Raw genomic sequence first — 27,081 nt, forward strand, 5'->3', positions numbered from 1 at the left:
TTTTTGTGTATTTGTAGTAGAGACAGGGTTTCACCATGTTGGTCAGGATGGTCTAATTTTTTTTGTATTTTTGGTAGAGACAGGGTTTCACCATGTTGGTCAGGCTGGTCTCGAACTCCTGACCTCAGGTGATCCACCTGCCTCAGCCTCCCAAAGTGTTGGGATTACAGGTGTGAGCCACCGCGCCCAGCCTTAAATGTTATTTTTCTTAAAAGGGTCAAATTCAATTCATGTCACCAAGATACAGCAGGTTTCCAACATCTCTTTTTAAAAAGTTTTTTTAAAGGGAAATAATACTGCTATCACTGTTGCAGACTTTTCTGTCGTGGGCAGGCTTATTCAATGTTAAATACGACTTTTATTAAAGCGGGTTAAAAGAACCTTGGCAGAAATTTCGAATAAGACCGGGCCGGGTGCTGCTCAGGGTGCTTTGTGTCAACTTGTTACTCCTCACCTGCTAGGATGTCATCCCCTTTGCACCTGGGGACACTGAGGTGGGGAGAGGTGGGGCGAGGCTACACAGTTGTGTGTGGCGTGGCAGAGCCAGGGTTCAGGCAGAGCTGGGCCAGTATCGGGGTCTGGGGGCGACCGTCTGCAGCACCGTCACATACGTGGGGATGTCCACCTGTGTCAGATGTTTCCCAGCTTGTTTCATGATGACAACAGCTCTGCTAGAAAAGCGTTTCTTTGTTGCCTGTGAGGACTCTCGATTCAGGGACCCTGAGTCTTTGGGACTCTTGTGCAGCTGGGGCTCACCCTGTCTGGACCCAGCGTCCTGACTGGCCTGGATGTGTCCCCTGCTAACAGACTGCAGCCTGACCATTTCCAATGGTCCCTACTTTCTTGTTTCAGTGATTGGGGGGAACAGCAAAACGAGAGTTTATCTGCTTTAACATCAAAAGGTCTTCTTCATTGTTGTGTTATTGAGTGAACTGAACAGCAGATTTATTTGCTTTAACAAATGCGGCTGCCTGTGATGGTGGCATAGGGGTTGAGTGTGAGCACATGAGCATGGCAGGAGCTCGCGGGAACGGGCCAGCGCCCTAGTCAGCCCTCTGTGGCCTCAGAGGGTAGCTGCCCGTCTGGAGGGCCTCGGACACTTTCAGACTGGGATGGGGACTCTGATTTTTAGCTTCTTGGGCACTGACGTGGTTCAGACCCAGGATTCCAGGAAGGAAGGTTCCTGTCGCAGGGGAGGGAATCAGACGTCTCTCTGGGCGGCAGAGGAGCTGGCAGGCAGCCTCTGGGCTCTGGCAGCATTGTCCTCTGGGTTCAGCGATTTGGGGTTTAGACAGGGTTTCTGGACGGCATCTGCACCGAGGAGCGGAAGACGAGAGCTAGGAACCGATGCGGGCCTTCCCTCTCTAAAACAAGAGTTCCGAATCCCCATGAGGGTTCCCTAGCATGGTCTCAGAGCCCAGGATCTGGAGGGGGGCGTCTGTCGTTGGAGAACGCAGAGGAGCCAGGGTGGAATCCTTCCCGCTGCCGAGCAGGAGCAGGGCTGGCCTAGTGGGCCGGGCTGGGCACTGCAGCCACCTTGTACCATCCCCTCCTGATGAGAGCATCGGGGGCCGGGACGTCCAGGGTAGCACTGGGCCCCTCATGCCCGCACCCCCTCCTCGTGGTCACCTCTGTTCCTGCAGGGTCCCGGTGGTCTCTCGCTAACCCCGCGTGGTCTCTAACGCCTCCTGTCAGCCGCTGCTCTGCTGTCTCCACCTGTGCGGAGGTCCCATCCAGTAGTTTCTGTCTAACCCGTGTGTAGTAGTGAAGCGTCCCTCCCCTAATTGTGGCCTGTGACTCTGGAAACACCATTCTCATGATGTTCTATGTCTCCCTTTCAAGAACTGGGTTTCTCTTGAGGAGAATACAGGTTCTCGGCCCTGTAATTTACCAAGAGGTTGCAGATCAGGCACCTGTTAAGCATGAAAAAATTGTTTCAGTTTTGTGAACCCAACAAGAGAATGACAATTTTGATGTTCTCTGTTTCCCAGTGAGTGAGAATTCCTGAATTTACATAGAAAGCCCACAAGAAAAGTCCACACTTCTTGGCCACAAGTGTCTGGCGTTGCGAAGGAGGCTGTGCCTTCCAACTGGAAACGCACATGGGTTCCTAAAGACAAACATTTAAATCTGAGTTCGGCTCTGTTAAAATTCAGCATTTGCTGGCAACAGCCTCCAGGGTGACAGCCTAGGGTGTATTTTTCCACAAGCGAAGCCCACGTCTGTCTGCCCTCCTCACTTTCTGTTGTTCTTGTGTAACGAGATGTTTTGTGTGTGTGGCAGGTGGCAGGTTCAAGAAAGAGATTGTCGTTGATGGACAGAGCTATCTGCTGCTGATTAGAGATGAAGGGGGCCCCCCAGAGGCGCAGGTGAGTATACGTGCATGCCCCAAGCCTGCTTTTTTCCCTTTGTTTTCTGAGGTTTGATTCAAGAAATGCTTCTAGAAATCGGTGACGTGCTTTCCAAAAAAGCGGAAACCCCATAAAAAATGTTTCTTTCCTATCACTGCGTTTTTTCTCATCTCTAAGAGGCTAATTCTTTTTTTTTTTTCCCGAGACTAAATCCCACAGGGAAGTTGGGTTTATATGGTGGCTTTTCACTTTGTGTGTTTTTAAAAAGGCAGGAAACGCACACTCTGCCCTGGTTGGGGAACCCAGTTGAAATGACATCTGGAGATTTCTGTAGTGTGGTTTGTTTTTTGGCCTTTTCCTTTGAGTGGTTTGATCTCTAGAGCAGTGAGAGTTAGAGAGCTTGCTGGGTGGAATTGGGAGTCCCGTCTTCTCTCTGTGTCTGGTAACTACAGGCGTTGGCCCCTCTGTGCCGCCCTGGCCTTGGCCCAAGCAAGGCAGTCTCCACCAAAAGCTGGTATGAAGCATATTACGGAAGCATATTCCTTTGGAAGCTCCTGGAAAGATGGACATTCTGGAAATAACAAAACATGAGTGTGGAAGATCTCTTTTTTTGGTTTATTTAACCCGCTTTGTTTTACTTACAACATAATTTACCAGTTAAACACTTTATTATTATTATTATTATTATTATTATTATTTTTTTTTTTTTTTTTTTTTTTTTTTTTTTTTTTTTTTTTTTTTTTGAGACAGTCTCGCTCTGTCGCCCAGGCTGGAGTGCAGTGGCGCGATCTCGGCTCACTGCAAGTTCCGCCTCCCAGGTTCAGGCCATTCTCCTGCCTCAGCCTCCTGAGTTGCTGGGACTACAGGCGCCCGCCACCACGCCCTGCTAATTTTTTGTATTTTTAGTAGAGACGGAGTTTCACCATGTTAGCCAGGATGGTCTCCATCTCCTGACCTCGTGATCCACCCGCCTCAGCCTCCCAAAGTGCTGGGATTACAGGCATGAGCCACCGCGCCTGGCCCAGTTAAACACTTTAAAGGAGCCAAGAGCTGGTAACGGCTAGTGACCTTGAATGCAAATGGAATGTCAAGACATTTTCCTGGCGTTATTTCCTGGACTTACCTTTTTGTGAACGTGCAGCATAGGATTGTTAAGATGGAGAAAGTGAAAGATACTGAATACAGGACTTCTTAGGCCTCAGGTCTAGTACTCCACAGGTTGGAGGGCTGTGCGGTTATACAGAAGGTGCCACAGATTTGCCATGTTGCATTGACTCTAAAACACCAGTGACCGTTAAGATGTACCAATATCCAAAAGAAGAATGCTGCCAATTAAACTATGAAACAGCCGCAGTAATTAGGTGCATTCTGATTTCAAAGATGTTAAAGTTTGTAAAATTTTGTTTTTAGCATTAACGATACCATGTACTTGATCATAACAAGGAAAGACCTTGAAGACATGTTAAAAGTGAAAACTTAGTTACAAAGCAGTTTGAGCCCATGTTCAGTGACCATCTGGTAGTTTATAGTACGGCAGGGCAAAGTTAGAGGCCTGATAGGATCCTATCATCAGATGCTGATAAAAGTCAGCCCTTTCTTAGTCCCACTGAATGTATAGGACCGTGTTTGTTCTGCTACAAAGGAACTCTTGGAGGCAAGGTCCCTCCTGAGGCTGGTGATAGGAGAGAGAAGTAGGTAACATTTAGAATCACCTGAGTTGATTTTCCGTTTTCCCCAGCACATAAATGTTTTGAGTGACTGGAAACAAGCTTTTTTCTCCACAATTAAAGAGCAAGTCCTAGCAGTATATGAAGCACAAAAGCTTAAATATAGAGAAAAATCTACAGAAGAGCCTAGGTGTGGTGGCTCACACCTGTAATCCCAGCACTTTGGGAAGCTGAGGCAGGTGGATCACCTGAGGTCAGGAGTTCAAGACCAGCCTGGCCAACATGGTGAAACTCCATTTCTACTAAAAATACAAAAATTAGCCAGGCGTGATGGCACGTGCCTGTAATCCCAGCTGTCTGGGAGGCTGAGGCAGCAGAATCGCTGAAACCTAGAAGGAGGCGGTTGCAGTGAGCTGCGATCTCACCACTGCACCCCAGCCTGGGCGACAGAGCGAGATTTTGTCTCAAAAAACAAACCCCAAAGCACAGTTTCAGTTTTCTGATGGTGAACGTGTTAGACTGGGGGGTTATTTATTGGGTACCCCCCACTCAAGGAGCTGGGGAGTTCAGAATGCACCCTTAGGAGATGAGAGCCATGGTTCACGTTTCCTGGGTGGATGCTCAGATGGGCTTCAGCTCCCAGCTCAGGAACTGAGGTCTGGTTCCAGGTCAGCCAGCACTCTTCATGGGCGCAGGGGGAGGTCTACTCCTCCCGCTTTCCTGGAAGAGCGAGGAAGAGCCTTCCTCAAGGCAAAGGAGGAAAAGGAGATGCCTTCTGTCAGCCTTGGTCCTGGCATGCTCTGTAGGAGCTGCCATCTCAATCTTCCCAGGTCTCTCCTGGCCTTCTTTGTTTTCAGGTCCTCATTCTCATTTAATTTTGTATTTATCATTAGAACTTTGGGTTATGTTTTACCATGTACATGTTTTACATATAACTGAATGCACTTTTCACTTACATGCAGAAGTCAGAGTTTAACCCATTAAAAACTTTCACCAAATGTATTAGAGGTGATAACCTTGGCCATAAAAACCTATCTAGGAACTACAGCTTCTTTTAGAGAAAGCAGACAGGATGGATTTCGGTTTTGTTTTTCAAATTTCCACTTGGAAAGAGAAGGATCTTTGTTGCCAGATAGACCTGATGTCAGATTTGCTGAGCTGCTTGCAGTGAGCGTGGGAAGTCTCTGCCCTGCAGGGAGCCTCCACTCACTCAGCTCCAGTTTTCCAAGACGGTTATTGGTACTAAATGAGGTACTAGTATATGCCTGACAGTTGTGGGTATTTGTCAAAAGAGGATGTGATGTAGGTTCAACTGGCAAGACAAGAATAAAATGAATACGGCAAAGCAAGAACAAAATGGCAAGAGTCAGGCTATTGTGAAGTTTTCTTCCCTAAGTTTTGTTAATTTCCCTGAAAATAAGTAGTCATTTCTTTGCAGGGGTGCAGCAGGAGTTCAGCCAAGGATGAGCCTGGGTTGAATCTTTACCCTTCCACAGAGTAGGCCAGCTGCTGCGGTAGCGAGTGGGAAGGACTGAGGGGTGGGGGGTTCTGAGCAGGCATGAGGGGTCCAGCAAGCCTTCCTTAAGAGGTTGAGAGTACAGTGGGAAGCCTTAGGGTTTGAGGGGGCTCTGGCAGGAGGTGGGGCTGGCCTTCTGTCTGCGGGGCCACCTTGGCTGGTCGGGGCAGTGGGTGGCCAGGCCAGGAGCATGAGGACCTCGGGGAGACTGTGTGGTTTGTGTCCTCTGAAGACAGAGTGGCTTGGGTGGGAACAGGATGAAGGGCCCATTGCCAAGGGGAGCACCAGGCACGGTGTACTCAGGAGGAGGACATGGGTGCCGTGACGGTGTGTAAAAGTGACAGTCAAAAGTCAAGCACCCAGCATGCGACCGAGGGGATTCCTGCAGCCCCCGCTGCTTGCCACCATGCAGACATCTCTGTTCTTAATCAAGCCTTCTCACTCAGCTCCTGCTCTGCTCCCCTCCTTCTCTCCCTAGTTTGCCATGTGGGTGGACGCTGTTATATTTGTCTTCAGCTTGGAGGATGAAATAAGTTTCCAGACCGTTTACCACTACTACAGTCGAATGGCCAACTATCGGAACACGAGCGAGATTCCTCTGGTTCTGGTGGGAACCCAGGGTGAGTGATGTTTGTGTGCAGATTGTTTTGAAAGGATTCTAACAGTTAATATTTTCAGTATAGGGGAGTTTAAAAAATGCTTTAAAGGAGGAAAAATTGCCTACTGTGAATGCTCACTTTTTTGGGTAGAATTATGGAACTGAAATTATCACATTTCCTGATTTGATTCTATGGTGAAACCACTCATTTGACAACCTGAAAACAACACACACACACATATCCCAGGTGCTTTAGGAAAAATAAAATCCATTTTCCCTTGTTTTCTGGAAAAAAAATATATATATATGTGTGTGTATATGTTTTGTATATAAACATATATAGTCAAATACATATATATATTTTCTGCTATATTTTAATTCTCTGTTCTATAAAATGATTCACAAATCATCTATTAAAGCTTATCTTTCAGTCAGTGCACCTTGAAAATAGTGCTGATTTTCAACATAGAGCAGTTCTGTTTACTAAGTTCTGTTTGTCACCGTCTTATGATCTGTATCTTATTTTTAATCTGGCAGGCCCCTCAGACAGCAGAGAATCCAACTGGGCACATTTCTTGTTTTCTCTTGGGTCACTTCGAACTTGGTCGCTTAGTGGAGTGGCCGTCACATGGCCTGAGACACAACGTCCTTGCTCTTGATCACAGACCCAAGGTTGTGCTGGGGTCTGCCACTAGGGTCTAAGATGTCACATAGGATGTTTGTAAAAGTCAGATGGAGGTTAGATTTAAAACTGCTTCGTCAGAAATATGGGTAACATACAAATAATCCTATCAGGAAAAGTTGTATATCCCTTCATTTTTGTTGTGGCTATTAATAGACTGTTTTGCGAATTCTTTTAAAAATTGCCTATCTGACGTGCCCATCCATGCTCTGGTGTGAGACGTTTCTCTTTAGGACGTCAGCTGTACGTACTGCACTAGGTGTGGTCTAAGTAGGAGGTTGCCCAGGCAGATGATTGGCTGCTTGATCATGAACCTACAAAAGCCCAGATAAATAGTGTGGCATAAACCAAAAACATTTTCCAGCTAGACGTGGTGGCTCACGCCTGTAATCCCAGCACTTTGGGAGGCCCAGGCAGATGGATCACTTGAAGTCAGGAGTTGACCAGCCTGGCCAACATGGTGAAACCCTGTCTCTACTAAAAATAGAAAAATTAGCCAGGCATGGTGGCGCATGCCTGTAATACCAGCTACTCAGGAGGCTGAGGCAGGAGAATCACTTGAACCCAGGAAGCAGAGGTTGCAGTGAGCTGAGATTGCGCCACTGCACTCCAGCCTGGGTGACAGAGTGAGATTCTGTCTCAAAAAAATAATAAAAAGCCGGGCATGCTGGCGGGTGTCTGTAATCCCAGCTACTTGGGAGGCTGAGGCAGGAGAATCTTTTGAATCTAGGGAGGTGGAGGTTGCAGTGAGCCAAGATTGTGCCACTGCGCTCCAGCCTGGTAGACAGAGGGAGACTCCATCTCAAGGAAAAAAAAAAAAAACTGAAAGTATCTTCTCAGTGTGCTAGATGGGAGATGTTAGAGTTGGGTTTCCTAGAGAGCACCTCCCCCAACCTGTTTTTTTGTTGTTGTTGTTGTTTGTTTTTTAAAGCATACGTGGAGTGGCCACTGGTCGCTCTCCCTCCCGAAACCTTCAGAGCCAGAGCTGTTTATCCTAACACAGAAGGGAGGAAGGATTCTTAGGCCTAATGCGCCCTCTAGTGTTCATCAGGAGTCAAGGCCGCACCACCAAAAAGTCCTTGGTTCTTGTGAGAATGCAGAATTGCCATATTTGAGGTGGCATCTTGAAAATGCCTAATCGTGTTTTAAAGTGGATGCTCATCCACAGCAGGTTCTGCTTAAAGCTGCCTTGAAGTCGAATAGAGAAATTCCGAATAAGCTCCCCTTCCCGCAGGCCCGACCGTGGCATTTTTGAGCAGGGTCCTTCAGGGCTGTGTGCAGACACCACTCACAGGCTGCTGGAGCTCAGGAGGTTTGATTTTAGGACTCAGAATGGGCTTTTGCTTAGACTCACTGTGAAAAGTGGCAGTGAAGTTCCCGGCCTGGAAAGATCCCCTGCGATCAGGGTCTGTTCTCTGAGTTCTGAGTACACATCCATGTTCCGTCAGTAGGAAGGGAGTGTCTGAGATCCCGGGAGTTGGGACCACACACACCTGCGTGTGACTGGCTGCTGGCTGGGTGACCTTGACCCCTGGGGCTCTGGTGGGGTTCAACAGGAATTCCCGGAAGACACTCAGTGCATCCATGGGTATGTGATAGGCGTCTAATGGTGGCTGCTTTTGTTCCTCATATTTCAATGTGTGACCCCTGTGATTCCAGGGGTCCTGCCTGCGATCCTGAACCCCACCCCCCACTGTCCCTGCCCCTGGAGACAGCGTATCCCTCTGAGTCTCCTTCCTGAGCTGAGGGGCACATCGAGCCTCCTGCCGGGGTGGCTGCTTAGATTCTCGAGAAACCCTGATGAAGTTGAAGTCCTTGAGTAAAAGAAAGTACCCCCATTTATTCCCATGAATTCCATGAACATCTGTTGATCAGATGTGGAAAGATGCCCAGGAAGGCCCCAGAGGAGTGTCTGCATGTGCGAGGGTGGCCTCCGGGGTGGGGAGGTAAGCTGGCCCCACACCCTCCCGGGATGAGCAGGTTAGCCGGCCCCATGCCCTCCCGGGATGAGCAGGTTAGCCGGCCCCACACCCTCCCAGGGTGAGCAGGTAAGCGGCCCCATGCCTTCCCTGCAGGACTTCTCTTAGCCGGGCCACCCCCAGATGAACCAGAACGAAAAGTTGCAATCAGGGCTGCATTCCCTACCCGCGGGATTCTCTTGGTCCTTCCCTAGACTTCAAGGAGCACCCCCAGAAAGCCCGATGGCAGGAAGCTGGCATGCACGTGGGCTCTGAGGGTCCCTGCCGCGACGCTTGCTTCCTGCGTGCAGACTTGCTCTCTGTGAAGCTCGTGCGCGGCTGCTCTTGCAGGGGGTTGGCTTCCTGGGATGCCAGAGATAAAAGAGGGATCAGGTTGTCCAGGAAGGCACCTGGCATTTCTCTTCCTGCTGGTTTGGGGCAGGCAGCGTTAGAGGTCAGAGCATATGGAATGGGAAAGAACTGAAGAGGAATTAGGTTCATTGCCAAAGGATGCCTAGGCTTGGGGTGAGGCCTCCGCCCGCTGGCAAGAGGGGCAGCTCTGCCAGCAGGAGCTCTTTCTGGGCAGTAGCCAAGGACTGCACGAATGTTCATAGTTGGGCAAGATGGGAATGAATGAGGTAATCATTTAATGTTTGTTAAACAAGTTCTGTTTTAAAGACTTGCAAATTAAATTGATTTGAGGGAGAAGCACGTTCTGTAAAAAGCTACGGAGTTAAAAGTGGAATGAAAATAAGACAGGTATAGAACCAAAATCCGAGTGCAGAAGCCCGTTTCGGTGCAGTGGCAGAGATTCCCATGGGGCACCTTTGAAGCCGAAATTTGACAGAAACCGAGTGAGCTTGCCGCTGGGGACGGAGGGGCTGCGGGATCGCTGGGCCGCAGGTCAGGGTCTCATGGAAGCCGGGTGGATGCTACGTGGCCTGTGTTTTCAAAATTATCCTAGAGCATTGAAATATCAGGGACTTCTAACTTCTTTTTACAATTAAAAAGGAAATGTTTATACTTAAAAAAAAAAACTTTCTTTTCTTAAATGTTGTGAAATGCAAGTCAGATTTACTAATCAGCAAGACAAGAAGGCAGGACGAGGTGCCCTTTGACCGTATCCCTGGAATGGGGGTGCAGCCTATGGAGGCTGTAGTGGTGATTGTCAGAGAAAGAACCCATAACTGCAGAGTTCACTTGCCTCCCGGTAACGGAGAAACGCCAGCCCAAACCTATTTCATGGGGCTAAGAAAATAACATGATAAAAGAGAAAAGGAAAAACTGAATAAATTCCTCAGGACATCACTTTTTAAATATACTTCAAAAAATGAAGTTGCCAAATGCCCTTTCTCCACAAAAATAAAATGTCGAAGGTGGTCGCTCTTTTGTATAACTTTGCTGCTGTTTCTTTGACTGGTGGAGAAATCCTGTTGGTGGATTTTTGTTTAAAGAGTTGTTTATTGTTTGCTTTGGCATAAGAGCCTTCAAGCCCTATGATAAAGATTCAGGTTAGGAAACTGTCTCTGAAGGCTGGGCACAGTGGCTCACGCCTGTAATCCCAGCACTTTGGGAGGCCCGGGCGGGTGGATCACTTGAGGCCAGGAGTTGAGACCAGCCTGGCCAACATGGTGAAACCCCGTGTCGACTACAAATACAAAAAATTAGTTGGGCATGGTGGTGAGTACCTGTAATCCCAGCTACTTGGGAGCCTGAGGCAGGAGAATCATTTGAAACCAGGAGGCAGAGGTTGCAGTGAGCCAGATCATGCCACTGTACTCCATCCTGGGCGACACAGTGAGACTCCATCTCATAAAACAAACAAACAAAAAAACATCTGTGAAAAGTCCTCTGTCCCCCCTAAGCCCTGTGGCTGTTCACATTCCAGCTCCTCATTTCTCTGTTCCACGTGCCATTGTAACTCAATAGTAACGGAATGGATGGGGCAGGGCTGGGGGTGGGGAATCCTGACAGCTGAGCTTAAAAAAAAAAAAAAAAGGCTCAGTTTCTTTTTTAGGAAACTGGTGCCGACATCCCTGTGCAGCTGCTCAAATGCCCCCATGTGCACACATGACTTAGATTGGGGGGATCCAGGTCACCTGTGACCCTGAGGAGGTCCATCAAAACCTCAGGGGACTTGCTGCTCCCCTCTCCGCAAACCTCCCTCCCACCCCTCTAGGCCTCACCCCTGCATCTCCCTCATATACACCAGCTGCCCTGCCGGCCTCTGTCTCAGGCACTCTGCCCCCAGGCAGTGTGTGCTGCACCCCACCTGCTGCAGGTGAGGGTTCTCTGACCGCTTGCTCTAAAACCCAGAGTCACCCAAGCCTCCTGACCTCCTTCCCGGCATCATTTACAGTGTGGCCGTCTTACATTCAGAACCATTCATCACATTCGTCTTTCTTTTCTGCTTGCCTCTCTGGCCAACTAGAATGTCTGTTTCATGAGAGTGCAGATTGTATCTGTTTCAACAATTCACTGGGGTATCCCTGTGCATAGAACAGAAACAGACCCTAAATGGGGGCTTGGTGACCATTTATTAAGTGGGTCATTGGACAAGTGACCATACCTAGAAGAAGAATGCCAGTGTAGGGAGTATGCTTAGCCACCTGCGTGGTGCACAGAAGGGGGCCTGCACATAGGGACTGTGTGTGTGGTTTTTCCTCCCTTCTAAAGTATGTGTCCTCTAGACCCATATTTAAGTCTTGTTCCTTCTTTCTGGACATTTTAAAATTTCAGTTTCAGAAGCTCTCCTGTAAAACAAATTTCTACAAATGAATAACTTTCTCTGGTGTTTGAGTCTGTTATTTGGGAGGCAAACTGTGCTCTACAATTCCAGATTCATAGACTAATTACATTTCTGCTGAGTAAGGTACCAGTTTTCCGTGTTGTGGGGAAGGTGGGAAGTAGAGTTGTCATTGTCACCGTGCCGTTACTTTTTGGTCTTCTGTTCCAGATGCCATAAGTTCTACTAACCCGAGGGTCATCGATGACGCCAGGGCGAGGAAGCTCTCCAACGACCTGAAACGGTGCACATACTACGAGACGTGTGCTACATATGGCCTGAACGTGGAGAGGGTCTTCCAGGACGGTAAATGCGCATGGCTGGGAATTTACTTTCAGTTCATGATACGGGAGGCACTTCAGGAAATCAGTCCTGCCTGCACTTGTGCACGTGGGTGGCGGAAATATGTCACTGATGGGTGGGCATCGGTATTGAGAGCAGTCCATCCCAGAGGCAATTCTCAGGTATGTTTCATATAAATAGTGCTGTGTTCAGAAGAGACAACAAGGCATGGCTTAAGAACAGCCTGGTGTTGGGTCTGTGTGTCACCTATGGGGCCGTTTTGCGTACGGGATAGAACATTTCTTGAGCTGTTATTCATCCATGTGCTCTGTAAAACTTGTTTGTGAGCCATTTGTTTATTGTAATTGCCCATTCTTAATCCAGTCCTGTCCTTTAAAGCAGTTTAAATATTTGATATTAGGCTTTGAGGAGAGAGCTGAAAGGAGAAGAGAGAGTGTCAAGTTTGGACTCCCCCCCGCCACCAAAAAAAAATAATGACACGATAGCACTTAGAGCAGAGGGTGAGGACCAGCCTTTTGGAATTTTTTTTAGGTTATTTTATTCATTATTGATCACCTACCTTCAGGAACGGCCACAAATCCGACAGAAAATTCTCCTAGAAGAGCATAAGGTTCTGCAAGGGGGTCACATACTCATGGATGATCATAGCGCCAGACGTCGTCTATGAGAGAGGAGCCTGTGCAGATGCGTGGGGTGGGCGGGAGAGGTGGCGTCACCCTGGGGATAGGAGGGTCTGGGGTAGATAAGGACTGATACTTCTAAAGCCAGTCTTTTCAAGTTGGAAGCTTGGGAGAGGCATGGTTCTGGCAGAGGGTCCCTTTGCTGGTAGGAGTGGTGGAAGTCACTTGTAGGGTCCTCTCCCCTTCTGGTTTAAATCCATGGGGGCAGAGCCACCTGTCCCCCTGCTCTGGTGCCGAGGGGGTTGTCAGGGGCAGAGCAGGGCAGCCACGCTCGGGCTCTCCGGAGAGTGCTGGAGCCGCTTCGAGGTGATGGAGGACTCGCCGCGCTCTGACCCTGAAGACCCACGGTGAAAGCAGTGGCTGCAGGACTGTTCCCGGGACTTCCTCCAAATGGGGCAACCTGTGTTTTTCTTTTACATGTTTAAATTAGTCTTGAGTTGAAATTGTAGGGATTCTATACGTTCACTGTTCAACTCAGTTTCAAAGATGACATCAGTTCTCAAACTTCACATTTTCCTTCCTGGAGCAGTGAGGTTCCTTTCTAAGCCTGCCGTCTCTTCCCACGCATCTCTGCCTCTCAGATACTTACCTGTTTTTCAGCACATTGGTCCTAGTTAGTCCTTCATGGCTTAGGTTTCTTCTCGCCTTTTCCAGTGCCAATGCTGAAGAAGCACAGGGTTCCCCTGAGAAGCAGCACGAAGTCGCTGAGGTCCCACAGCCCCTTCTTCCCTCCACTCACGTTTATCCCAGGCACCTCATGCCGCCTCTGTTTGGAGAACGTCCTGTGGGGAGCAAACCTCATTTCAAGCCGTGCCGGTGAACATTAGTGAGACATTAGTGAGACTTGGAAGAACTGTGCAGGGAGGCCCTTGGAGCTCTTCTCAGGCGCACCCTAATGGAGCAAGGTCACTGCTGGCTGCTGCGCTGCCAAGGCCCCTGTGAATGTTGAAGTAAAGCGTCGTAGATGAAGGGTCTCCGGGCCCGTGCATGAGGCCAGCTGCCTGTTTTCATAAATAGACTTTTCTTCTTTTTTTGGGAGACAGGGTCTCGCTGTTTGCCCAGGCTGGAGTGCAATGGCGTGATGGCAGCTCACTGCAACCTCTGCCTCCCAGGTTCAGGCAAATCTTGTGCCTCAGCCTCCCCAGTAGCTGGGATTACAGGCACATGCTGCCACACCTGGCTAATTTTTTGTATTTTAGTAGAGACGGGATTTTCACCATGTTGCCCAAGTTGGTCTCAAACTCCTGAGACCAGGCAATCTGCCCACCTTGGCCTCCCAAAGTGCTAGGATTATAGGCATGAGCCACCGCGCCTGGCTGTAAATAGACTTTTTGTGACGCAGTGCCATGCTTTGTGTCGATGAGCTGCAGCGGGTTTGGGCCCCTCTCCAGCTGTGACAGCAGAGATGAGGGTCTTTGCGGCCTGAGAAGCCCAGAATATTTACTCTCTGGCCCCGTGCAGAGAGCTTGCCGGTCCCCAGTGCAGGATATCAGGGACTCAGTTGTCTGGATAAGTTTAGTCTCCACAGTGACTCCCTTGCTTTTGTATTTATCATGGTTAACATACATGAGTTTTCCATAAGTTGATGAATGCTTCTTATAAAAATAATGTGGTCAATAATGAATACTGGGGGATGTCAGGATGATGCTGCCTTCCTGCCAAACAGCCTTTGTCCGTTCTGGCTGCTCTAACAAGACCCGGTGGCTTATACAACAGACTTAACTTTTCCCACTTACGGAGGATGGGAGTCCAGGGCCAGGTACTGGTGGGTGTGGTGTCTGCTGAGGGCCATTCTCCTAGTGGGCTGTGTGCTTGTGTCGTGGAGAACAGAGGACACAAGCCCTCGCCTGCCCCTTCCCATAAAGGCACTTAACCCATCACAGGGTTCCACCCATGTGATCAGCCACCTGGCAGAGGCCGCACCTCTTATTCCCCTGGGGGTCAGGATTTCAGTATAAGAATTTGGGTTGAGTTCCATACCACACCCAGCACATTCAAGGCAGAGGACAGGCAGCCAGCCACCTCTGTGTTGGAAGCATTTCGTTTTCTTCAGGTTGGGGGGTGGCAAGGGGAGAATAAGGACTGATATTTCTACATATTATTTTAAAATATTCAGAAAAAGCATTTCCGTTGCTGTGACAGCTCATGTCGCACCTCCCCAGGTGATGCTATGATGAGTGTCCGTTTTCATGGGTACAGGATATTTCCGTTCCAGTTTCGTATTATAGAAATAATACACTCTCATTATGTATTCGGATTTTGGCTGGGCGCAGTGGCTCACGCCTGTAATCCCAACACTTTGGGAGGCTGAGGAGGGCAGATCACCTGAGGTCCATAGTTTGAGACCAGCCTGGCCAGCATGGCGAAACCCCATCTCTACTAAAATTACAGAAAATTAGCCGGGCATGGTGGCAGGCACCTGTAATCCCAGCTACTCAGGAGGCCAAGGCAGGAGAATCGCTTGAACCTGGGAGGCGGAGGTTGCAGTCAGCTGAGATTGCACAGTTGCACTCCAACCTGGGTGACAGAGCGAGACTCTGTCTCAAAAAAAAAAAAAAAGTAGGATTTTATGGAATCTGAAAAGCAAATACCTGTGATGCTACAACTTCCGTGACTATTGCGATTTTTTTTGTCCTTAAAATATTTTCATATGAAGATACATTTTTAAAGTAAAATCAGAGTTACTTTGCATGTTTTATATCATAGTTATATGGTGTATGGTTTCTTATTTGTATATATATTTTCACTTAAATCACAAACTCAGTGTTAGTGATGAAAGTAGTTGCTGAGTAGGGGCTTTATTCGGTACTTAGCAATCCTCAACAATAACAAAGTAAAAGTCCTCAAGGAAAGTCAACCATTGTAAGGTTTATATCAAGTTGAAGAAATCGAGGCTCAGAGAAACGACACAGCTTGACCCAAAGGGACACAGCCTGGACTGGATCCCCCACCTTGGGACCTGAGAGCCACGACTTAACCGCAGCACCAGAACATTGTCATTAAAATGGAGGCAAACCAGGTCCTGGGGCCTCAAGAACACACCAGCTAGCTCTGCCCACAGGTCTGGGGAGGGCCTCGCAGGGGATGCACCAGCCAGCAGGGCCCCTGCCCACTCTGCCCACAGGTCTGGGGAGGGCCTTGTAGGGGACGCACCCAGCCAGCAGGGTCCCTGCCCACTTGCCGACTCAGTTTATTCACATTTCTTGATAACTCTCTGGCTTCTTTTTTGCCCTAGGGCTTACTTTGTTTATTTACTTTTTATACCTATATATGGTAGAAAGAAAGTATAAAGGAAAAGCTTGTAATTTCTACATAATGTTTGGCTTGTAAATAAAATAAACAATCCAGCTGCTTCCATCGCCCTGCGGAGTCTGCGTTCCTGATTGGCTCTGTACCGAGGTTCATTTAAAAGGCCAGAGACCTCATTCTTTCTTCTTCAACATTTGACTTCTTAGTGTCTTGTAACAAAAGGACGTTGTAAAAATTAGTGGAGAAACATTGCATTCACTTTTTGTTCACTTGTGTAGTCCTGTTTACTTTTCTTTCATTCATGGAGTTGCCAGATGGCTGCTAGCAAGTGGCTTTAGGTATTGGGAAGCAGCCTAGCAGGCTGGTTCATCCATCCAGTCACTCGTTCATCTGAGCTCCAGCTTCCCACTCACTGTGCGTCTGGTCAGGGGCTAGAGACAGATTGGGAAGCACAGGCAGGGTCCCTTCCTCCATGAAGTTAAGGTCTGCTAGGGAGGGTAAACATCAAACAGTCACCCAGAAACGACCTGTGTCTTGCCCAGGGGTGGAGAAGAAGTGTGGCAGCCCAAGCTGCTTTCTGGGGGTGGAGCGTTCTCACCCCTGCTCACAGGCGAGTTTGTGTGGCTTGTGGGGCAGGGTGAGCTGGCTGCACAAGATGGTTTCTGCTTGACCTGGGCAGCTGAGCTGGACATGGGCCATGGGTACCCAACTGTTTGGATTCTCAGCAGAGCCCCGGGGGAGGGAGACACTGGGGGCTGGGATGGGCTGGATGTGTGGACTTGGCAGCTGGGGGCTACAGGTCCATCTGCAGGGACTGCATAGGGCTCTGGTTCCTGGATTGCCTCATAGCCAGCGGCTCTGCACCTGTCAGATTCTGCGTGGCTGTTTGCCTTTTCCTGCAACTGGGAAATAACCTATATACAAGTTTTTCTATTTTTAAAGTTAAAATGGTGATTTCAGTGTTTGGCATTAAATTCTTCGAAAGTCCCTGTTCATTTGTTCTGTTAGGGCCTGGATACATGAACATGAAGGATTACAGAAAATAAAGTTTATTCCATGTAGACATTGTTTCTCTGGTCCTACGATCCCTCCCCCTTCCCCTTCCCTTTTTTCGAGGCAGGGTCTCTGTCACCCAGGTTAGAGTGCAGTGGCACGATCTAGGCTCACTACAACCTCTACCTCCCGGGTTCAAGCAGTTCTCCTGCCTCTGCCTCCTGAGTAGCTGGGATTACAGGCATGCGCCATCATGCCCAGCTACTTTTTGGATTTTTAGTGGAGACTGGTTTTTGCCATGTTGGCTAGGCTGGTCTTGAAATCCTGGCTTCAAGTGATCCTCTGGCCTTGGCCTTCCAAAGTGCTGGGATTGCAGGCATGACCCACTGCGCCCAGCTTGCGATTCTTCTTTAAAGAGACATTTTTCCCACTTCATATGAAGGACCAGCTTTCTGAGTGGCAGCAAGCAGCTCTTCCGGACAGACAGAGTGCATGTCTGACATAGGACTAGTCAGGTCTCCAGAAGGTCAGGAAGGGTGTAGTGTTGGTGATGGGATTTTTCAGCCTACATGCTGAAAGGTCACCTAAAATAGTTATAACTTAGTGACAAAAATAAATCCTCCCTTCAGAAGGCCAAGTCACGTTCAGGGTGGTAGTAAGCTGTGTATAGGTAGCAACAGGGCCCCTTTGAGCATTACGTGTGCACCTTGGGAGGAAGAGAGCAGAGAGCGGGCTCTGCCTGTATATTCTTGCAGATGGTGCATTCAGCACTGTCGTTCCCTGCAGTTAGGTTTTGGAGAGTGTAAATTTTAGTCTGTCTTCAAATGCTTTGAGTTTCTCGTCTTCCTGAGTAGCGTGTTGGGAGCTTTCTCTGCTGCTAGTGCCATGCAGGAACACAGGGGCCTGTGTCGTGGCATCCGTTCAATCAGGGAGACAGGATCAGGGTTTTGTTTGTTTGTTTTGACATTTTTGAGCCAATGCATCCTAACTTTAATTGGGCATAGTTTATGATTGTTAAATTATGGTGTCTGTGGTAGCTGTATGGCATGTGGGATTTTAAAGGCTCCTGATTCCTAAAGAAAGAGGGGTTTCCCCTTCATATGCAGTCAGGAGTACAACCTGATAGTGGTACAAAGAATTGTTTTCATTTCTTCTCCAAGCAGCTTGATGCCCTTTCTCCCCTCACTCCCCCTCTCCTAGAATGAGCTGATAAAGATGTATCTGAGTGGTCCACAGTGTGGTTTTTATGCATGGGTTGTTTATTTGCATCCCAGCATGTTTTGTATACAGCAGGGGTCCCCAGTCAGGCCGCAGGGGAGGTGAGCGGCTTGCAAGCCAGCGTTACTCCCTGAGCTCCGCCTCCTGTCAGATCAGCGGCAGCCTTAGATTCTCCTAGGAGCACGAGCCCTGTTGTGAACTGCGCATGTGTGAGATCTAGGTTACGCACTCCTTATGAGACTCTAATGCCTGATGATCTGAGATGGAACAGTTTCATCCCAAAACCGTCCCCATCCCCCACCTGCCTCCCCAACCCCTGATCCTCAGAAAAACTGTCCTCCATGAAACCAGTCCTTGGTGCCAAAAAGGTTGGGGACTGCTGGTATATAGAATTTAATATTCTTGCATGCATTTTCTGAGCCTTCTAGTCACTGTTAAATCCCAGTTCAGAGCATCACATTAGATATATGATCTGCAGCGTGCTAGGGCATGCCCCCCACCAAAACGTCAGCCTCTTCTTAAACTCGTATTCATACGACCATAGGAAAACCTGCATGCAGAACTTTGACTCTGATAATAGTTGTTAGACCAGATCAAGATCCATGTCAAAGAGGTAAATTACAAATTATCATCTCTCTGCTTAACGGTCTCCAGGGCCAGTTTGGTGATCTCACATAGGAGACTTCTGTCCTAGAACAGACCTGCATTATTGTGGAGGGAGAGACAGTAGGTTCTAGGTGTATGGGAAAGCTGGGCAGTGGTGCTAGAAGGGCTCTGTGTGCCAGGTGCTAGCGCTCCCGGGCTCTGTGTGCCAGGTGCTAGTGTGGCCACAGCCTTGTGGCTTATTAGGGCTTCCTCTGTTTACACGCTGTGTACATCATCCTGGTGGATGGGTGTTTATCTGACAGTGGTTCCTGGCCTAGGCAGATCTATGTCAGTCCTTTGACCTCATTGCCCCTGGCTTTTTATGTTTGTGTTACAGTTAACATTCTGGAAAGCACTTGTATAGAAGCCATTCCATTTGTCTTTTGTCCCTTCCCAGTAACGGCTCACCTGGGCATATCTAACCCATGCTGAGAGCCCGAGCTGGGAGAGGTTGCGTTATTTTTACCAAGGTTGTGCAGGAAGTCAGGGAGCCTCGGTGTGCTCTTGATGCTTTGCTTCCAGAGATCGAAGTCCTGGTGTGCAAAGAACCCCATCTCACATTAAATGTCTGCAGCTGCCTGGTCCTAATTACAGGAGTGTCCAGAACCAGGGGAGCTGTATTAATGAGCCCGTTTGTGCAACCTAATTGCACGCACGCTAGAGCGTCAGTGAATGTAAGCAGTCTTCTGGGCCTTTCCTCCTGGGTCCTGCATCATCTTAGACCATTTTGTTTTGCTCATACCACAGTCTTTGTGTTGTTAAAGGATATATCAGTTATGCCTATTCCATTCTTTCCTGAAATCAGCTTAATTTTCATTGTCGGCGTGGCGTGTTTTATGATTTGTTTTTGTTGCTATTTTGTTTTCCTCCTTTATTATATTAGAGATTAGATTGGAACTAGTGTGTGTGTGTGCACGCATGCGTGTGTATGTGTGTTAGTGAGGGAATACTTCAAAAAAGATTTTTTACACTTGAAAGCAAGCCATGCATATGTGTACATTAGGCACTTGATACATGTTGAAAAGGTGGATTAATGGGTCATTAGTTGTCCATTTTTTAATCACTTGTAGTAAAGACTAATAAGTATATAACAATCTAACGGCTTATGATGTAGGATAGTGGATCTCATTAGGCCCAGTTTACACCTGGGACTACATTGTTGGAAATGCTGCCTTCCCAGAGGTACATGGTGCAGCTGGTGTCAGGCAAGGCCAGCATTTCCCGTTTCTACCTGTGGTCTTGGCTGTGCACCTATACTCATCACTGTCCCCGTCTCTACACCCTCATCCCCTCCACACATTGAAAGTCTTATTTCTAAGACTTGCTGGGACAGGTGGGTGGTAGATGTGTAGTAGGACAGTATGAAAGAGGTTCAGCTGCTTAAATTACACTTCATTAAGGGGGTTCATATTTTAACATTTTCTGAGAACAAAGATGTCATGAAGAAAGTGACCTACATAAAGCTCTGGCAGCACTTATGTGGTACCAATACAAATGGGGGTTGGGGGCTGAGCAGAAAACATTCTTCAAGAGTTAAATGGTCAAGTCACATAAGGTGTAAGGTGTGTTGTTTTTGTTCTGTTTTGTTTTCAGACAATGTCTCACTGTCACACAAGCTGGAGTTCAGTGACACAATCTTGGTTCACTGCAACCTCTGCCTTCTGGGCTCAAGCCATTCTCCCACCCCAGCCTCCCAAGTAGCTGGGATTACAGGTGTGTGCCACCACACCCAGCTAGTTTTTGTATTTTTAGTAGAAATGGGGTTTTGCCATGTTGTCCAGGCTGGGCTTAAACTCCTGAGCTCAAAGCGATCCGACCGCCTCAGCCTCCCAAAGTGCTGGGATTACAGGCATGAGCCATGGCACCCTGCCATATAAGGGGGTTTGATGCTGGTTTGGGAGCCATTCTGGTGTCGTTAGCCCTAGGGTCATTGATGTCATTGCCTGGCAACAACTTTTTTTTTTTTTTTTTTTTTGAGATGGAGTCTCGCTCTGTCACCCAGGCTGGAGTGCAGTGGTGCGATCTCGGCTCACTGCAAGCTCCGCCTCCTGGGTTCACACCATTCTCCTGCCTCAGCCTCCCAAGTAGCTGGGACTACAGGCGCCCGCCACCATGCCCGGCTAATTTTTTTGTATTTTTAGTAGAGACAGGGTTTCACCGTGTTAGCCAGGATGGTCTCGATCTCCTGACCTTGTGATCCTCCCGCCTCGGCCTCCCAAAGTGCTGAGATTACAGGCGTGAGCCACCACGCCCGGCCCCGGCAACTTCTAATGTAGGGCCATCCAGTGCATGTGAGAATCTGCAGATGGTCTCCAGAAGAGCCACATCTGACCTGCCTAGTAGCTTATCTGCCAGCCAATGGGAGAGGTGCCGACCTGCTGTTGACTGTAGGGAGACTTGATTCAGCCTGTTGGTGGGGGCGCACATGTGAGGAAGAAGCCTTTGTGGGTTTGTGTGGGTATTTCTCTTATGCCATATCCCTAGTTTATATTTGGATGGGAAAATACACAAATGTTTCATAGTGATCATTTTTATGAAACATGACATTGCCAACTCCTTTCTTCGTACGCATTTTCAAATTCAGTTCTTAACCAAAGAAGCTCTTTCTACAACAGAGTTAAATTATAAACTGAAATAGCAAATTAATACCAAAACTAAAATAAAGCTTTTTGTATAGTAAACCATACATTCAGAGTTTTAAAAAAAAATCCAACAAAATGAAAAATACTTTTGAGTTACTATTTTAGAAAAAAATTAGTTTGGGTTGAAAAATTCTTACGCTCGTGAAGCTATAAAAGCACATGTTTTACTGATGAGAGAAGCTTCTGGCACATCAGCTGAGACAAAAATCTTCCATACTCAATAAATACAAATATAGGAGATGGGCTGGGCACGGGGGCTCACAGCTGTAATCTCAGCACTTTGGGAGGCTGAGGCAGGCGGGTTACCTGAGGTCAGGAGTTTGAGACCAGCCTGGCCAACATGCCGAAACTCGTCTCTAAAAATACAAAAATTAGCCAGGCATGGTGACGTGTGCCTGCAGTCCCAGCTACTTGGGAGGCTGAGGCGGGAGAATCTCTTGAACCCAGGAGGCGGAGGTTGCAGTGAGCTGAGATCACACCACTGCACTCCAGCCTGGGCGCCAGAGCGAGACTCCGTCTCAAAAAACAAAACCAAAAACAAAATAAATATGAATGTGTAAGATAGAATTCATTATGAAGCTACACCAAACATTTTCAAGACCAATTTGAGAATGTGCTTGAGGTGATTATCCTTGAATCATCCAAGTGCTTTTGAATATTATTTCAATTATTTCATCTTAGAAATATGAAATCAGCTCGTTTCTTGTTTGGGGTTGCCCTTTTTTTTTATTATTATTTCTTAATTGAGACAGGATCTCGCTCTGTCACACAGGCTGGAGTACAGTGGTGCCATCATAGCTCACTGCAGTTTCAGACTCTGGGGCTCAAGCCATCCTCCCACCTCAGCCTCCTGAGTAGCTAGCACTACTGGTGCATGCCACCATGCCCAGCTCATTTTTCAAAATTTTTGTAGAGATAGGGGTCTCGATGTATTGCCAAATCCAGTCTCCAGCTCCTGGTCTCAAGTGATCCTCCTGTCTCAGCCTTCCAAAGTGTGATGGGATTATAGGCATTAGCCACCACTCGCAGCAGCCCGACTTTTAAAGGATTCTCTCTCAGTCTTATCGCTTGATTTGCTTAACGCCAGCCATTTAATATGAAAATGTTTAGGTGCGGGAGGGAATATCTTAATTATCACTGTGCTCCATACTCCACAGATTGCACCTGCTGGCCTTAGTGATATGGGGTCAAGTATGAAACATGATAAAGTGACACCCAAGGAAACTACAAGGAAAGGAATTTTGATTCTTTCAGAAATAACAGGAAGAAATTGTCTTAAAATCTTAAGTTTGATGTAACAAACAACCAGGGACAATAAATAAATTGTTATTTAGTGGTGTTGTAGAATAATTGTGTTAATAGAGCCTGTGATCTCTTCTGGCAATTTCTTACCCTAAGTCTGGGATTTTTCCTGCTGTGCTTCTCTTACTGGAAACGTTAAGTGTGCACAGATGCTCATACGTGTGCAGAGAAATGCCTGAATTAACTCTCACACTGCCAACATTAGATCATTAAACACACTATTAGTAAATGTTCTCTGTTTTGATTTTCATGTTAAGACTCATCTCTTTTGCTCATGGAATTAATTTTATCAATGACATAGAAAATGGTTATTTTAATACTTTTCTGCACTGCGGTATCATAGCTGCGTTTTGCCCCAGGACTTCTCTCTAATGACTTTAGCCAGCTTGAATTAGCGTGATGTATCATTAATGCATACAAATGGCTTTTATTTTTGTTCATAATCTGTTCATAATGCCACGGCATTCTGCTCTTTCTAATGTTTTTAAAATGATTAAGTAGTGATGTACTTTTTGACCTAGTTAACCCTCCACGGAATCTCTGATCAAAAGAATAAGAGAATATTACTTAACTAGGATAGTCAGAAGTTGTCACAATCTGTAGCTGATGTTTTCCAGTTATTTTGAAGTTTTTTATAATTTTTTTTTCCTTAGAGAATATGGACATAGGCTGGGCGCACAGTGGCTCATGCCTGTAATCCCAGCACTTTGGGAGGATAAGGTGGGTGGATCACCTGAGGTCGGGAGTTCAAGACCAGCCTGGCCAACGTGGTGAAACCCCATCTCTACTGAAAGCAAAAAATTAGCCGGGCATAGTGGTGCGTGCCTGTAATCCCACCTACTCGGGAGGCTGAGGCAGGAGAATCGCTTGAACCCAGGAGGCAGAGGTTCCAGTGAGCTGAGATCGTGCCGTTGCACTCGAGCCTGGGGGACAAGAGCAAAACAATGTCCCCAAAAAATAAATAAATAATTGCAGAGATATGGACATAGCCATATGGTCCTTTTTTCTAAGTAAACTTCGCTGATCGAGGAGCTACCCACAAACCACTGGGTTAGCAGCACTGAATTTGTTCACTCGATGAAAGATGAGGAAAAGTAATCCTTTTTAAGTCGTGAAGTTCTTTTTTTTTTTTTCTTGAGAAGGAGTCTCGCTCTTTCACCCAGGCTGGAGTGCAGTGGCGCGATCTCAGCTCACTGCAGGCTCCGCCCCCCGGGGTTCACGCCATTCTCCTGCCTCAGCCTCCCACATAGCTGGGACTACAGGCGCCGGCCACCTTGCCCGGCTAATTTTTTGTATTTTTTTTTTTTAGTAGAGACGGGGTTTCACTGTGTTTGCCAGGATGGTCTCGATCTCCTGACTTCGTGATCCGCCCGCCTCGGCCTCCCAAAGTGCTGGGATTACAGGTGTGAGCCACCACGCCCAGCCAAGTCGTGAAGTTCTTTAACCTCGGAAAGGGTGGCTTTGTCTCATGGACTTTGATATTTTTTGCATGGTCCTTGTAGGGTGAGCCTGGCCAGACACTGGCTCCAAGAGGATGTGAGGAATTCAGGCTCCGAGCAGATCAGGGGCATCCCTAAAGGTTGGGCTCTGGAATCTGGGGTGAGTTTGTGTATTGAATGCGGAGGCTCGTCGAAGCGTTGTGACGAGGAGAGCGATGCACTGACGGCCTTATGAGTCTTCCCTGACGTAAGCAAAAGTCAGCTGGGAAGTGTGGATTTCAACTTTGTTTTCCTAAGAGAAAAATAGGCCAGATGCGGTGACTTACACCTGTAATTCCAGCACTTCGGGAAGCCGAGGCAGGTGGATCCACTGAGGTCAAGAGTTCAAGACCAGCCCGGCCAACATGGCGAAACCCTGTCTCTACTAAAAATACAAAAAAAAATTTAGCTGAGCATGGTGGCAGGCACCTGTAATCCCAGCTGCTCAGGAGGCTAAGGCAGGAGAATTGCTTGGACCCAGGAGGCAGAGGTTGTGGTCAGCTGAGATCGCAGCACTGCACTCCAGCCTGGGAGACAGAGCGAGACTCCATCTCAAAAAAACGGAAAAGAAAAATAGATTGTAAAACCTTCAGTGAGTACGTTGGATTTTGTGAAATTTGCCGAAGAGAAGAAGGATCATTTTTAAAGGATATAAAATATGGAAATAAAAACCACTCACAACACTGCCACCCGGGGGCAATGATTGTTAAGGCGCGGGTGTGTGTGTGTGTGTGTGTGTGTGCATGTGTGTGCGCGCCTGCCATGTTTGAAAAAAATGGACTGTCATGCATTGTGAGACTTAATAGCGTACTCTTTCACATACATGTGGAGCATCCCTAATCTGAAAATCCAAAATCTTAAACTGGAAATGCTCCAAAATCCGAAATGTTTTGAGTGCAGACATGGCACACAAGTGCTCACGGAGAATTTTGGATTCCAGGTTTTCAGTTTAGGGATGCTCAGCCCGCAAATATTCCAAAATCAAAAAAAAAAAAAAAATCTGAAATTCAAAACACCCTGGTTTCCAAGCATTTTGGACAAGAGATCCCCAACCTGTGAATACTTTTCCTACCCTGTGGTTGTTGATTTTTGCATGGCATTTCCTTGAGCAAACAGAACAGCTTTTGGACCCAGTCTCCAACTAGACATGTAGTTGGGTTTTTATCCCTCTGTATTTGATTTAGATGAGTGCTTCCGTGCATGGTTCTCTTTACTGCAAGCTGTGTCTCTGTCCTTCCTAATTTCCCGAGGATCCATCTCTGGAAGTGAGACTGTGCGTCCACGGCTTGCAGAATGAAGAAGGCTTTGAATGCTCGGTGTTGACTTGCCTTCCAGGAGGCCTGTCCTAACTTTCTGCACCTGGCCACACTGGGTATATTCATTTCGAAAATCTCTATCAGTTTATACACAGAAAAAATCAAGTATTATTTCATGTAAGTCACCCCCAAATATGAAAATAAGCCCACGTCCTGTAATCTGTTATGTTAACTGATTTCCTACCTGTCCTAGGGACCCAGGCAGTTCTTGCTGCTCTTACAGATGCGCCATTTTGGGGTCATCAGGCGGTTGCAAAGGTGGGAGCAGCCATGCTCCCCAGAATGCTATGACAGCACAGAGCGCTGGTCTGAAGATCTGTGTGTGGCTGTGGCTGTGACCCATGTGTGGCTCTGGCCTGTGTGTGGCTGTGACCCGTGTGTGGCTGTGGCCGTGTGTGGCCGTGTGTGGCTGTTGCCCGTGTGTGGCTGTGACACATGGAGGTGAACTTGCACGGCGGAAGTGCCATGCTTCCGTAAGCTCTTCCGACTGGTTGGTAGGCGCTTTTATCGGCACATCAGCATCTTACAGACAAATATCTGAAGTACACTTCAAGGGAGGCAAAGAGAAAGCAAAACTGCCAGTTCCCTGAGCATGGCTGTGTGTTGTTGGTGCTCTGAAGGGCTAGAGAATCCCTCTATACCCTTCATTTTCATGCACAGAAACCGAGTTTCAGGGAAGAGCTGTGGCCCGCCACGGTCGCTTCACCTCCTCCTGGTTGCCCATGTTTATTCCTTTTCTGCTTCTCCTCATCGTCCATCTGGACTGGGGATCTTGGTCACGTAGACTTTCCCAGGCACCTAAAGCACATCCCCCGCTTTGGTGATCCTAAAAATCTGTTATTCCATGTTTGAAATATCAGGATTTCAGAACTCAGCCACTGACAGGTCACTGCCACAACAGCTAAAGAATTAAAACCCAAACATGTCTCCTTATCTCTGCTGCATCCTGAGTGGGCTCGGCTGCCTGCATGTTCCCACCCCTGATGGGGGCACTTTGGAGCGCCTATGGGATGGGGGCACCTGGGAGTGTCCATGGGGTGGGGGCACCTGGGAATGTCCGTGGGATGGGGTTACCTGGGAATGTCTGTGGGATGGGGGCATCTGGGAGGGTCTGTGGGGTGGGGGCATCTGGGAGGGTCTGTGGGGTGGGGGTATCTGGGAGCATCTGTGTGATGGGGTATCTGGGAGTGTCTGTGGGATGGGGGGCATCTGGGAGCATCCGTGGGATGGGGGGCATCTGGGAGCACCCGTGGCAGCTGCTTTGCTTTCCCCATGGGTGGTAGTCTCAGGCTGCTCCCACAGGCGCAGTCCCTCCAGTGGGAACTTGTGCCTGCACTTTTTAGTCAAACATGTAATTAATCAGCAGCAGTCCAGCCTAAAAAGAGAAGCTGAACACTGTTCGTTTGGGGGCTCATCGGCTCACTGCTGCGTGGTGAGTCCTGGTGCCGTGATCGCAGCCAAGTGGACTGTACCACATGTTCCGTTCTCCCTGGGCTGAGCAATCGCTTCCCCCCTAAATGTTCGGCAGCACTTTGCCTTGTACATGTCTACTTCTGCAGGAGGGGCTGTGACTCATCCACAGCCAACTGTATTCCAAGCACAGCCATAGTTCAGAGTGAATCTTCATGGTCTGTGAATTCTGGAGTTTCGGAAAACTTCCTCATTTAACTTTGTGAGTAAACTGCAAGAAAAAATATT

The 27,081-nt window shown here is 47.9% G+C and overlaps 1 protein-coding gene across 11 annotated transcripts in view; it reads left to right on the plus strand.

Annotated features, from left to right (window-relative positions):
- AGAP1 (ArfGAP with GTPase domain, ankyrin repeat and PH domain 1) overlaps positions 1–27,081 on the plus strand; it is a 644,171-nt gene that overhangs the window by 247,973 nt on the left and 369,117 nt on the right. For all 11 annotated transcript variants that reach the window (XM_030802725.1, XM_012501083.2, XM_030802726.1 and 8 more), the window contains 3 exons: positions 2,284–2,369; positions 6,013–6,154; positions 11,729–11,863. In XM_030802725.1, the coding sequence (XP_030658585.1) occupies positions 2,284–2,369; positions 6,013–6,154; positions 11,729–11,863 (363 nt within the window). The remainder of the gene's footprint in view (positions 1–2,283; positions 2,370–6,012; positions 6,155–11,728; positions 11,864–27,081) is intronic.

The sequence above is a fragment of the Nomascus leucogenys genome, chromosome 22a, assembly GCF_006542625.1.
Source record: "Nomascus leucogenys isolate Asia chromosome 22a, Asia_NLE_v1, whole genome shotgun sequence".
In the NCBI taxonomy this organism is placed as follows: domain Eukaryota; kingdom Metazoa; phylum Chordata; class Mammalia; order Primates; family Hylobatidae; genus Nomascus; species Nomascus leucogenys.